At 36.2% G+C, this 13336-nt stretch overlaps 1 protein-coding gene across 9 annotated transcripts in view; it reads left to right on the plus strand.

Annotated features, from left to right (window-relative positions):
- Window positions 1-3608: 3608 nt before the first annotated feature.
- The window catches only part of LOC148852128 (uncharacterized), a 76394-nt gene continuing 66666 nt past the window's right edge, over window positions 3609-13336 (plus strand). For 2 of the 9 annotated variants that reach the window (XM_088946669.1, XM_088946670.1), the window contains exon 1: window positions 4012-4363. Coding sequence is in view for 5 of the 9 variants with exons in the window: in XM_088946667.1 (XP_088802793.1) it covers window positions 4253-4363 (111 nt within the window). In the remaining 4 variants the exon portion in view is untranslated. Of the gene's footprint in view, window positions 4364-10759; window positions 10881-10977; window positions 11044-13336 lie in introns of all 9 variants that reach the window. The other 7 variants (XM_088946672.1, XM_088946668.1, XM_088946673.1 and 4 more) reach the window with 7 other exon arrangements.

Here is a 13336-nt window from a genome sequence, read left to right on the forward strand (position 1 = left end):
TAATGTTAGTGAGTAAGGAACTTCATAATTTTATGATTGACATTGTTAGAAAAATGAAGGAGAAATTTGATAAATATTGGGTTGAATATAGTATGATTTTGTCTTGTGCTGTTGTGTTGGATCCTCATTGCAATATTAGGTTAGTGGAGTATTGTTTTGATAAAATTTATGGGGATGAAGCTAAGGATCATGTTAATGCTATAACTAAAACTCTCCATGATTTGTTTAATGAATACAAAGAAAAAATTTTCTCCACATATTTTGTTGGATCTTCTAGTCAATTTGACAAGAGTGAGAGAAATGATGATGGTGATGGGTTTGAGCAGTTTTTGAATTCAAAAAGAAAGATTCAAAGTGAAAAAAACCCAATTAGACCTTTACTTGGAGGAGTAAAACGTCAAAGCAGATGTTAATGTTTTGGAGTATTGGAATAAGAGTTCACTTAGGTATTCTGAATTGACATCAATGGCTTGAAATAGTTTGGCTATTCCTATTTCCATAGTTGCATCCGAATCTGCATTTAGCATTGGAAAGAAGGTGATCAATCCTTGGAGAAGTTCACTTAAGTCTAAGACAATTCAAGCTTTGGTTTGTCTTGAAGATTGGCTTCGTGCACAAGGCCTTGTATTAAGTATTTTTTTTTATTTATTGTTTATTAAAATATATGATTCATTGAATTTTTTCTAATAGATTTTCCAATTGTATGCAGGGGGATCAAGCTTGTTAGGGGCTTCTTCAGGATCAAGCTTGTTAGAAGAGGATGGAGAATCAAATAGTAGTGATGATGATGATGAAAATGTTGAACTTGATGATATGTTTTAGGTATTATAATAACATATATTTCCATTATTTATTTGTCATTTGACATGATAACAAATTACATATGTAACATGGGTACTGAATTTCTCTCTTATTTTCTTTTGTAGGATGACTTGGAACTTGGAAGTTGGAATGTTCAATCTTGTTGGTGAATTAAAAAATGAATGGAGATGGCTAGAAGCCTAGAACATGTTTTATTGATATGGTCATATGGGCAATGAAGTCTTTTATTTTATTTTTTAAAATGGTTTGGAACTTGAGAGTTGGAATATTCCATATTGTTGGTGAATTCAATAATGGATGGAGAACATGCTTTATGGATTTTGTTTGTTTTATTCAGATTATTTTTTTATGACTTTAGAGGAACATGAACTTGAAGTCATATGAATTTAGTTTTAGTGTGTGATGCTATTTGCAAGAATATGAACCTATATGATTTGCTCTTATGTGTTTTATTTCAGGTTTGCCTTGGTTGTATAGAAACAACCAAACAACGGGGAATATATTAAACAACCTTAAAGAATGTTGTTGATTCACTTGATTGTAAGAAAAAAAAAGAATGAAATTAAAATGGGTTATGTGATGTCCATTTGAATAAATTTTTTGATTTAAGAATGTAAAACTGTGTTTATTTAAATAGGGGAAAAATATCTGAATTAAAATAGATAATGTAGGAAAAACTTTTAATTTCTTTTATTAGGTTGGGCTTCGGGCTTTTTGTTAGGGCCGGGCTCGGGCCTATCATTTTTCCATTAATAAAGGCTAAAAGCCCGGCCCGGCCCGGCCCATGAACAAGTCTAGTCACGAGGAGTAAAGAACTCATGACAAACCCCAAAAACCTAATATTAGTAAAATAGTAATAAAATAATAATAAATTCATACAAACAAAGATATTAATTAATAATAATAATAATGTATAGATAAAATATTAATACAAATTTAAATAAAGAATATAATTATTAATAAAATAATAATAATTAAAATAAAAATCAAATAATAATATATTAATATAATATAATTAAAGTAATAATAAATATTAACATATTAATTATTAAATAATTATCAATTAAATTTAAAATAATAAAAAGTAGATTAATAAATTATTAATGTAATACTAAAATAATAAATAGGCTAACACCAAATTAAAAATTTTTGGTTGATTTCGATTTCAACTCCCAATGAACCAAACAACAACAATTAGAATCCAATTTTGATTCTCGATTGAACCAAATAGGCATTAGCAATAGGTGATTCTAATTTTGATTCTCAAGGATTCCAATTTCGGTTATGATTCTGATCCTATTTGTAACCAAATGGACCCTAAAATAATAATAAATCAAACTATCTAAATAGGTTGAAGTTAAATAATAAAACATAAAATAACAAAAAAATTGTTCTAAAAATATTAATTTAAAATCCACTAAACTTCCACCAAATTAAATAATAATAATAATTAATACAAATTTAAAATAATACTAAAATAATAATAAATCAAACTATCTAAATAGGTTGAAGTTAAATAATAAAACATAAAATAACAAAAAAATTGTTCTAAAAATATTAATTTAAAATCCACTAAACTTCCACTTAAAAATAATAATTATTAGTAAGTAGTAATAAAATACTAACATATTAATTATTAAATATTTTTCAATTAATTTTAGAATAAGAAAAAATAGAATAATAAATTATTAAAGTAATAATGAAATAATAAATAGACTAATACAAAATTGAATTTTTTTTGTTGATTTTGGTTTCAATTCCAAATGAACCGAACAACAACAATCAAAATCCTATTGTGATTCTCAATTGAACCAAATTGGTATCATGAATAGGTGATTCTGGATCCAATTCCGATTCCCAAGGATTATGATTTTGATCTAATTTCAATTCCAATTCTAATCCTATGTGTAAATCAAAGAGACCCTAAAATATTAATAAATCAAATATTCTAAATAGCTTGAAGTTAAACAATAAAACACAATACATCAAAAATAAAAATATTATTCTAAAAAATATGAATTTGAAATCCACTAAACTTCCACTTAAAAATAATAATTATTAATAAAACTTAGTAAAAATAAAATAGATTTATCTTATAATACTTAATAAAAGTTTAGAAATTTGGTTTCCCTGGAGTGTTAATTAAAAATATTTCAATTTCACTTACAAATTAAACTTAATAAAGACTATCAAGAATAAGAATTTTAAACACTAATTAAGAATTTTGTTGTTTTATGTTTTATTGTTTAACCTCAACCGCTTTATCAAATTCGGATATTCAATTTTATTTAATGAATTTAGATTGTTATTACCATATGTGATATCAGATAGGATTGTTTGTAATATATAGCATGACTTTCCTTTTTCACTACCATTAACCTGCCCCATTAACCCACAAATTTTGGGGCCGAGCTAGAAAGGCAGGCTTGAGCCCAACCAACCGACGTACAAATCAATATGGCTTAAAAAAAATAGTTAAATCACCTAAAAATAATAAGAGGGAGAAAACAAGAAACAAGTTGTTGAGACTTTGAAACTGAACAAAACTCGGATTCCCGCTTTCAAGAACAGGCCCCCGCCTCAGTTGAAACAAACTTTCTAGAATTTGCCACTTTTGTTCACCAAGCAAAGCCCACAAAACTGAGAAGGCACAATCCTCAAGTGGGTTTTCTTTCTTTCTTGATTCTTTATTGTATAGATGGTTCTATTTTCCATAGCATCTTCAATATTCTAGAGTTTCTGATTATTTAGATGCCCTAGTTGATAACTATTACTTGAATCTACTTGTTTGGGGTAGCAACAAACGTTTTAGACATTGCCCTTGGTAATATAGTGTATTTGTGGAGTGGTTTTGATGGGTCTACTTCTGAACTTGTCATGCAACAAGTGTCAGTTGGACTCTCCCTGGACGACAAATTGCAATTGGCTTGAACGTACAATTTTAAGTCTATATCACTAAAGCACTCCACATGTTGATATTACAATTTCCAACCAATACGATGTCAACCTAAGAGAGACTAAAACTAAAATTCATCGATGAGGGAACTAGAAGATTCCACCACCCAGAAAGTCAGAGGGGATCGTATCATGTGGTTCTTGTTTTGACTATGAGTGCAAGGTTACCTGCAACGAATAATGGTGGGTTTGAACTCGATTGGTAATTTAATGGGTTTCTTTTTTAATTACACCAAGGCAATTGGAGAATTATAGGCGTAGGCCTAAAACCCAGCCCAGTCCTGCCTGGGCCTTGGCTCTTATTTAAGGCTCGGGGTCAGGCCGGCCCCGGCCCATGATCATCACTTAAATTCCAACCACTAGTTGAAAATTTGTTAAACCTTGGTAGCTCTGCGGCAGATCTATATCCCGTTACGCGCCAATTTTCCAATGCGGCGTGCAGGGGATTAGTAGGCTTGAGAGTTTGAGAGAGAGAATGGCAACAATTGGATGGTATGGACCCCTAATCGATCTATCGAAGGCTGGCTCTCACGTCGGCGAATACGTTCAGCTGCTCGTGTTTGTTCACAAGTCCAGACCAATTCAGGTTACTTCTTCTGCCCATCTCTCCCTATATGTTCAGCTGCTTCTTCTACATGCAAGTCCATATTGACCAGCATTGGTAATAGGATATTTCTTTCTGATTCTGATTCTAGATTGAATTTATAATCTTCCCAAAATCTGGATTTAGTTTCTTCTTGTTGTACAGTCTGTATTATAAGACCAAAAAGACTTAATGTTTCTTAACTGTCTGTCAACCATCTCATTCTCGATTCATGTCTCCGGTAGATATCTTTTTTGGGAGCCAGCTTCTTGAATCCTTCACTGGATTCTGTTCTTCCTGCCTTTTCCTCCTTTGAGAGATAGGTTTACCTTAGTTGTCAGTGATAAAAATGGTCCTCCATTGCTATTATCCCTCACTTCTATCTCCCTAAGCATCTGTTTGGGCCATCTCTTTTTTTTTTTTTTTTTTTGGATTTCCAGTTTCAATGCATTGTTTATTGTTTTGTTTTTTTTTTTTTTTTTTCAGAAGTCACTACTTCCTATTCGTTTTAAAGGAAAGTGAGACCCACCGACTTTTCACTTATTTTAAACCTACTCTTGAGCCGGAAGGTCTATGATTCACTGCATTGAAATGTATGTCTTACTGCATTAACCATGTTAAGTGTAGTCACTTGGCCAAAAAATAAATGAAAAAAAAAGAAAAGAATCTCATGTTGTTTTTGATGGATAATATTGTATTCCTGAGGAAACATATATTGACAAGCTCTATGATGAAATTTCACTTCCATGGAAGAACTCAACTAAGAAGGGATTGTGTTGCTTTCTCCTGAAAAGAATCTCATGCTGATTTTTAGTCATGAAAAAAAAAAAGAAAAGAATCTCATGTTGTTTTTGATGGATAATATTGTATTCCTGAGGAAACATATATTGACAAGCTCTATGATGAAATTTCACTTCCATGGAAGAACTCAACTAAGAAGGGATTGTGTTGCTTTCTCCTGAATATGCTGATTTTTAGTCATTGAGAAACTTGAATTATCATTTATCAGTGCTCAGAACTAGTCTCTCTCAACTTCTTCCTTTTTTCCCCATATGATCTTCCGACTATATTATTTTGATGAAAGTACTTCCCATTTCTTCTGGGCCTCTTGTTGGAGAGACTTGGTCAGTTGGATACTATATAGCATAATAGCATCATATGACAATTTTTGGTTATATTTGCTTCTCATCTGTGTATGCATATATTTTGTTTGGGGAAGAAAGAGGCCGACAGGTAAGAATACATGGGGTGCTAGTGCTATCTATTCCCAAGAATTGTCAAAAAATTTAAAAGCTAGTTCACTAAGAATTCTAGAGGTCTGCATTGAATGTAAAGACATAATTAGCATTTTGTGCTATATTATTCAGCCAATTTGCAGCAAAATGATCTTTAAGAAACGTGTGGGAGATTTCAACATGATCATATACCATATGCCGAATCTGCAAAATGTCCTTTACGACAAATGCTATCCATTACTACCTTGGAGTCACTTTTTAGCAAAATTTGCCTGCTTATATCCTTTACCATATTCAAACCTTTGTGAGCCATCCATCTCGCTTCAACTAAAATTGAGAATGACCCAATCTCCATTGCAAGGCTTTTCACATGTATATCGAAGCAGTAAAGGTTCTCTATAGATCTGTGGTGGCAACCAAATGCAGTAAGGTGTTTTTCTGGGTTTGTGGTGGCAACCGAATGCATTAAGGCTTTGTTTTCTGAGGTTTCTCTATGTGCTGTAGGTCGTGGAAGCTAGGTATGTACTGTAACATTCATATGTAAACATTTGACCACTGTGAATGTCACAGTTTTGAGGTTGTAGGGGCTGGTTGTCTCCTCCTCTTATACACTTAAGTGTTTCAGCTAAGAGTTATTGACCTACAATCCTGTTGAATATATTTTTGGAGCCTTCTTATTTTTCAGAAGAAAAAACCCTCTATCTTAGATTGGTTTTTTGAAAAAAACAGCAATAATTTTTTTTTTGGAAATGGCTACTGAGGATTCAGCAACCTCTCGTATTACTTCCCAACAAGGAAACCTAAATGGGGGAATGGATAGCATGAAATTCTCTATGTCTATTACCCCCTTTGATGGCCTGAATTACCTGGAATGGCCCAAAGGCATCAAACCTTATATCATAGCTAGGGGGAAGGCTGGTTATATAAGTGGAAAAAATAAAAGAACCAAAGTTTGGTACTGCTGAACATGATCAATGGGATCAAGAAAACAGCATGGTTATGTCATGGCTGTTAGGCTCCATGTTGCCTCATGTAAAGAAAAATTTCATATGGGCTAACACAACTTGTGAAAATTGGGAACAAGCCAAGGCAACCTATTTTGAACAAAGGCACTTTGCCAAGATTTATCAGCTTCAAGTAGAATCATCTATTTGTAAGCAAGGGGACCGTAGCCTATCTACATATTATTCAACCCTTACATCTGTCTGGAAGGAGCTGGAATATTATCAGACTATTGACTGGAAGAATGATGAGGATGCATAGACCTACAAAAAACTTGTCTCCCAACAACGGTTTTTTGCTTTCTTGCATGGGCTGAATCCGGCTTATGTGCCTCTTCGGGTGCAAATTTTGGGAAGTAGGGAACTTCCTTCAATTCAGGAGGTATATGCCCTAGTCCAATCTGAAGAGAGCAGGAAAAATCTCATGAATGTTTTTGAGGGGGAGCAACTTGTTGCCTTGGCTGCAAGAGGGGGTAACACAGGAATGAAAAAGGGAGAATCAAGGAAAGGTGAAGACAAGGACAAACTGTGGTGTACTCACTGCCAGAAGCCTAGACACACTCGAGAAACCTGTTGGGAGTTGGTGGGGAAGCCCAAGTGGGCAACCAAAAATCAAGACACTTCGAAGAAGCCTCCTCAAAAGAAATTTAATTCTACATATCTGGCCATACAAGATTATCAGCAAAATAATTAGGCTACTGTTTTTTCTCAAGAGCATCCTAGTGGTTCTGATCCCAAGGAAGACCTCATCAACTCCTTCAAAGATCATTTGGAATTGTATGGTAGGACACTCGGGCAGATGGATAGGTCGATTCCTACCCCTTCTACCTTATTCGCTTCTACATTAGGTAAAGGTGCTTCTGCATTTCATGCATGTACCTCTGCTCCCGAGTCACTTTGGTCATTGATTCAGGGGCATCAAACCATATGACTGGTAAGTCAAATCTCTTTCATACCTACACTCTTCTCTCTGGAAGGGATAAAGTGAGACTTGCTGATGGGTCTCTATCCACCATTACTGGTCAGGGATCTGTATCCCTTCCTGATGGCCTTGTCTTATTCCATACCCTTCATGTTCCCAAACATTCTATTAATTTGTTATCGATAAATAGTATTACTCAGTCCTTAAACTGTTGTGTAGCATTTTTTCCTCATTCTTGTGTTTTCGAGGATTTAACCTCGGGGAGGACGATTGGTAAAGGAAATGTGGTTGATGGTTTCTACATCTTGGAGAATAAAGCTAGTCTTGTGGCATCAACCTTTGTGAGTCTTATAAGTCAGTCTACGAACAGTCAACTGTGGTTGTGGCATAATCCCCTTGGTCATTTGTCCTTTGAGTCTTTGAAAGTTATGTTCCCTGAATTGTTCAAATCAGTGTTTATTACCAATTTACATTGTCAAACGTGTCAGTTGAGTAAGCATTGTAGAACAACTTTTCCATCAAATAATAAAAGATCTACTTTGCCTTTCCATGTTGTTTTTTCTGATGTTTGGGGCCCTGTAAACATACCTACTGAGGGTGGGTACAAGTACTTTATTAGCTTTATTGATGACTATTCGAGATACACTTGGATATATCCTATGCATTTGAGAGAAGAAGCACCCAAGATTGTGTAAGATTTCCATTGCATGGTTTTCACTCAATTTCATGTTAAAGTCCAAATTTTCTAATTGGATAATGCAAAGGAGTATTTCCATCATAACTTAGCTGGGTTTTTCTCCTTTCTTGGATCTCTTCATAAAAGCTCATGTTCCAGAACACCACAGCGGAATGGCGTTGTTGAAAGGAAGAACCGACATCTCCTTGAAGTTGCCCGTTGTATGATGCTTCACATGCATGTTCCAAAACGGTTTTGGGTTGATGCTGTGATGGCTGTAGCTTATGTTATTAATCATATGCCATATGCCATCGCGCCTCTTGCAATACTGTTGAATTGGGCCGATTTTAAGTTATTGGGCCAGCCTTTTATTTTTTATTTTTAAGTTGTTAAGTTAGGAAGTTATTGGGCCTTAGGCCCATTAGTTTATGTTATTTTAAATTGTGACTGTTCATCTACTTAAAGTAGTTGCCCTACTAAGGGTATTCTTGTAATACTCCATTCTTTTATTTTAAGTATATAAATCAAGAGGGGTTGGCAGCCAGATCTATTCAATTATGGCGACATCCCACTCTCTTTTCTTCTTCTCTATTCTTCTCCACTGCTGAAACCTTTCAGCTTCTACTTTTCTTCACAAGGCATTCATTTGAAACTGTTATCAACAATTTCTACTTGGTATCAGAGCAGGCCAAAGGTTTCTTGAGCTGCTCTATCATGCAGCCCTAGATCGGCCGACTACATGGTGATATGAGAGGCTGATTGAAGACCTCAGGTAAGCCCATTTTTTGGATTTTTTTGGTGGATCTGTTTTTCCCTGTAGCTGGTCTAGGGTTTCACATCAAATTCAGGAAGAACTAGAGAAAGGGGGAGAGTCTTATTTTTATAGGACTCTTCAATTTTGACCTAGGCAGTGGCGCCCTAATTTTTTAGGGTTCCTTGGAGTTTTCTAAAGGGGGTAGTTCAAGTCCTATTTGTTTTGGAGGCCTCTGGAGGGAGTGGCTGTTTTTTTCTCTCTTCTCCCGTCCCGCGAAAAGGGAATCTTTTGTAGGAGGACCACCTAGGGTTCCAAAAGGGTGTTTGTGGTGCCTGAAAGGGATTATTTCTTTTTTCTTCATCTCAAAGTGATTTTCTAACCCTTTTGTTGGAAATAATGGAGGTTCACGGAGTTGGCAACCAACCGGGAAGTGAAACGGGACAAGGGGGAAGAGGTGTTCGAGACCTTTTCGGGGTTGGGACCATCACTATAGTTAAGTTGGATGGTACAAACTTTTTAGAATTGTCACAATCTACCAAGACGGCCATTGGTGCTCGTGGGAAGTTGGGGTATATCACTGGTGAAGAAGTGAAACCAGAGACTGATAGTTCCCGATGGGTACAGGAAAATTATATGGTAATGACTTGTTTGTGCAATTTTATGCTGCCCCATATAAGTAAATTTTTTTTGTGAGCAAATACAACTAAGGAAATTTGGGATGGGGTTGCAGAAACCTTCTCAAAGAGTGAAAATGTTGCTAGGGCCTATCAGTTGAGGAATCGGGTTATTGCAACCAGACAAGGAGATAAACCTATTACTGTTTATTTTTTGGCCCTTAAAACCTTGTGGCAGGAGATTGACCATTTGGAGACAGTGGTTTGGGAAACCACTATGGATGCTACTGCTTACCAGAAACTCTTAGAGAAGAATAGGGTTTTTGAATTTCTTGCTAGTTTCAATCCCAATTATGACATTGCAAGGCAACATATCCTTTCCAGGGATAGTGTTACTCTCTCTTAGGCATATGCCTTTGTATCAGGGGAAGAGAGTAAGAGGAATGTGATGATGAGGAATTCGGGTCTTGAATAGTCAACCATGGTCAATACTGTGAAAACTAAACAAAGTGGAGACCAGGGTGGTAATGAAAGCAGGAAGGAAGATAAGAAGGATCTGATTTGTGACTACTGTAAGAAGCCTAAACACACGAGAGATGCCTGCTGGAAGCTTCATCCTCACCTTGTGTCGAATAGACTCAAAAACAGGAAGGGAAATGTTAACATGGTAGTCATTTGTGACTTACCTGCCCCCCCCTACTATAGCTACTTTGGAGTATGTTGCAATTGCTGCAATGAGGGCCAAGCTTGAGAGATATGGGCAGTTACTAAATTAGTGAGATACAGTTAGCCCTAATCCGGTAACGGGTCGACAACTAGGTACAGGTGGTTCTTGTGGTGGACATTCTACTTCCTTTGCTCATACAAGTAGTTCACATGCCATTGCAAACTATGTTTCTACTACAGATAAGGAGGGACTTCCTTGGATTATAGATTCTAGAGCCTCAGAGCACATGACCCATAGTTCCACTATTTTTTCTTCTTACCAACTACATTCTGACAAAGACAGAGTTTCCATAGCTGATGGATCTCATGTTTCCATCGCTGGGAAGGGGTTTGTTAAGATTACTGATTCCATTTCCCTACCCTCTGTCCTTCATGTTCCCAGATTGAGTATTAACTTGTTATATGTTAGTAATTTGACTAAGAACTTGAATTGCTCAGTGATTTTTTTCTCCTGGCCATTGTGTTTTGCAGGATCTAGTTTCAAAGAGGATGATTGGGAGTGGTCGTGAGGTGAATGGAATCTACCTTCTGGATGCGCTTCCTCATCATCAGAGTCATCATGTTAGCAGGGATTTTGAGTCAGAGTTTGTGGGTCAGATTTTGCTTTGGAATAATCGTTTGGGACATTTGTCTTTTCCTTCTTTGCATTTCTTATTTCATAAGTTATTTGAGTTTGTTAATTTGTCTAGCTTGGAGTGTGAAAGCTGTCAGCTTGGAAAACATTGTAGACATTCGTTTAAAGCTAGTAATAAAAGGTATTCATCTGCTTTTGATGTTATTCATACTGATGTGTGGGGACCATATCATGTTCCTTCTATGGGTGGCTACCGATATTTTCTTTTATTTTTGGATAAGTTTTCTCGGTATTCTTGGATTTACTTAATGAGATCCTGTGATGAGGTACCGTCATTGTGTAGAAACCATTGATGTGGTCCCCACCTCTTTCTATTGTACTCGTATACAACTACTAGTTATTTAAGTGGCAGTCCACAATTAGTTGTTAGTCTTTTATTAGGACTTTAATTGTTGTCTTTTATTAGGATTTTAGTTTTGCCATGTAAGTAGTCTTATCCTTACTTCAGAATTAATATAAATAGAAAGAGGGGGGCGACAGATTAAGCATCCTTTTCTTTTCTGAAATCCTTCCTTCGAAATCATCTTCTCTTCTTTTCTCTTTCTCTTCTCATTCTCTCCTCTCATCCTCTTAATTTCTTGTTGATTATACACCACAGCTTGGGCTGTTAGTAGTCTCATACGACTACATGGTATTAGAGCCAACCTAGGAAATCTTATGATAGTCTGACATGGCCGGCTGCATAAGAATTTCCTAAGGTTGGAAAATTTCCAGCAAAAAGGATCATCGGCTGAGTCTTGGAGATTGTTGGTGAAGCATCAGAGGATGACCAACAATCAGGAAGAGTCAGAAGGAAGAACCCTCAAGATTAGGGTTCAGACTTGATTTTGAAGGTTGCGGCCAGAAAGTCAGAAGGAAGAACTCTCAAGATTAGGGTTTAGACTTGATCTTTGAAGGTTGCGGTCAGAGTTTTGCTGAAGTAAGTCAATCTTTTCTATTAAAAAGATTATCTTTTCTGGTTATTTCAAAGGTTCGACTGAAAGTTTTTTCTTTCCTCCTTAATTGTTCTTGATACATTAAAAGAATAGTTTTTTGGTTACTTTAAGAGGTGCGACTGAGAGATCTCCTCCTTTGACTGATTCTTGACCTTTGACTGGTTCTAGGTTCAAGATTCTAGTTTCTTGACTGTCGCCAATTCTAGGGCTGCAGTTAGTTTTAGCGTTGCACTCTCAGCCCTACACTCTAAGTTGTTCTTGGAAGGTTACCTTTTTTGGGTGGATTGCCGACCTAGAAGGATAAAGTAGGTTCAGCTGATAGCAAATTCTGGGTGTAATTACCCAATCTCAGTGATGCAGAAGGCATTTGTTAATCTTTTCTTAACAAAGAATGGAGTTTAAGAGCCAAGGGGAAAACTATTTAGGGGCTGGTGGTGTTGGTAGCATACCTGAGAACAGTTTTCAGATTACCACTTTAAAATTTGATGGGTCAAACTACCTAGAGTGGGCCCAATCAGCCATGATGGCTATTGGGGGTAGAGGAAAGCTAAGTTATTTACTAGGAGATGTCAAGGAACCAGCCAAGGAGGACCAAATATATACCAAATGGGTTCAGGAGAACTATTTGGTTATAATATGGCTGTGTAACTCCATGTAGCCACATATCAACCGGAATTATTTATGGGCAAAAACAGCTAAAGAAATTTGAGATATCATGAAAGAAACCTACTCCCAACCCTCAATGTTGCTAGGGCTTATGAGCTAAAATGTAAGGTGAATAACCTTAAGCAAGGAGAGAAGCCATTCTTGGTTTATTTTTCCACTTTGAAATCCTTGTGGCATGAGATTGATCACTTAGAAACAATTGAGTGGGAAAGCCAGAAGGATGCACAGGCCTACAGAAAGTAGGTTGAAACCAATAGGGTATTTGAGTTTCTAGCTGGTCTGAATTCTGAGACCCTATCACAAGCTTACTCTCTAGTGCACAGTGAAGAAAGTAGAAGGAAAGTTATGTTACAACATTCGCCATTTGAATCAGCCTTGGCAGCAACTAAACCCAAGTTTGGGGGGGATAAGGAGAGAGATATGAAGAAGGAAGACAAGAAGGACCTAATATGTGAACATTGCAAGAAACCTAAGCATACCAAAGAAACCTGTTGGAAGCTATATTCTCATCTAGTTCCCGCAAAGCTTAGGAACAAAAAGGGGAATGCTAATACAACTGTTACTACTGATTGTGCAACCTCATCAGCTACTGTCCGAGCTTCCTTGACTCAGTTGGAAAAGGAGGTTGGTAATTCAGCATCATCATCTCAGCCAGTCACAACATCAGCTCCTTCCACCTCAGCATTTGTTCATTCAAGTACATGGGTCTCAGCTTATCATGCTTCAGCTCCAGGTAACATTGAACATTGTTGGGTAATAGACTCAGGTACATATAATAATATGACTGGTTTGCCTTCACTATTTATTACCTAT

This window comes from Nelumbo lutea, chromosome 5 (assembly GCF_056320005.1).
Source record: "Nelumbo lutea isolate HS-2025 chromosome 5, American lotus-T2T, whole genome shotgun sequence".
NCBI classification, from domain to species: Eukaryota; Viridiplantae; Streptophyta; class Magnoliopsida; order Proteales; family Nelumbonaceae; genus Nelumbo; species Nelumbo lutea.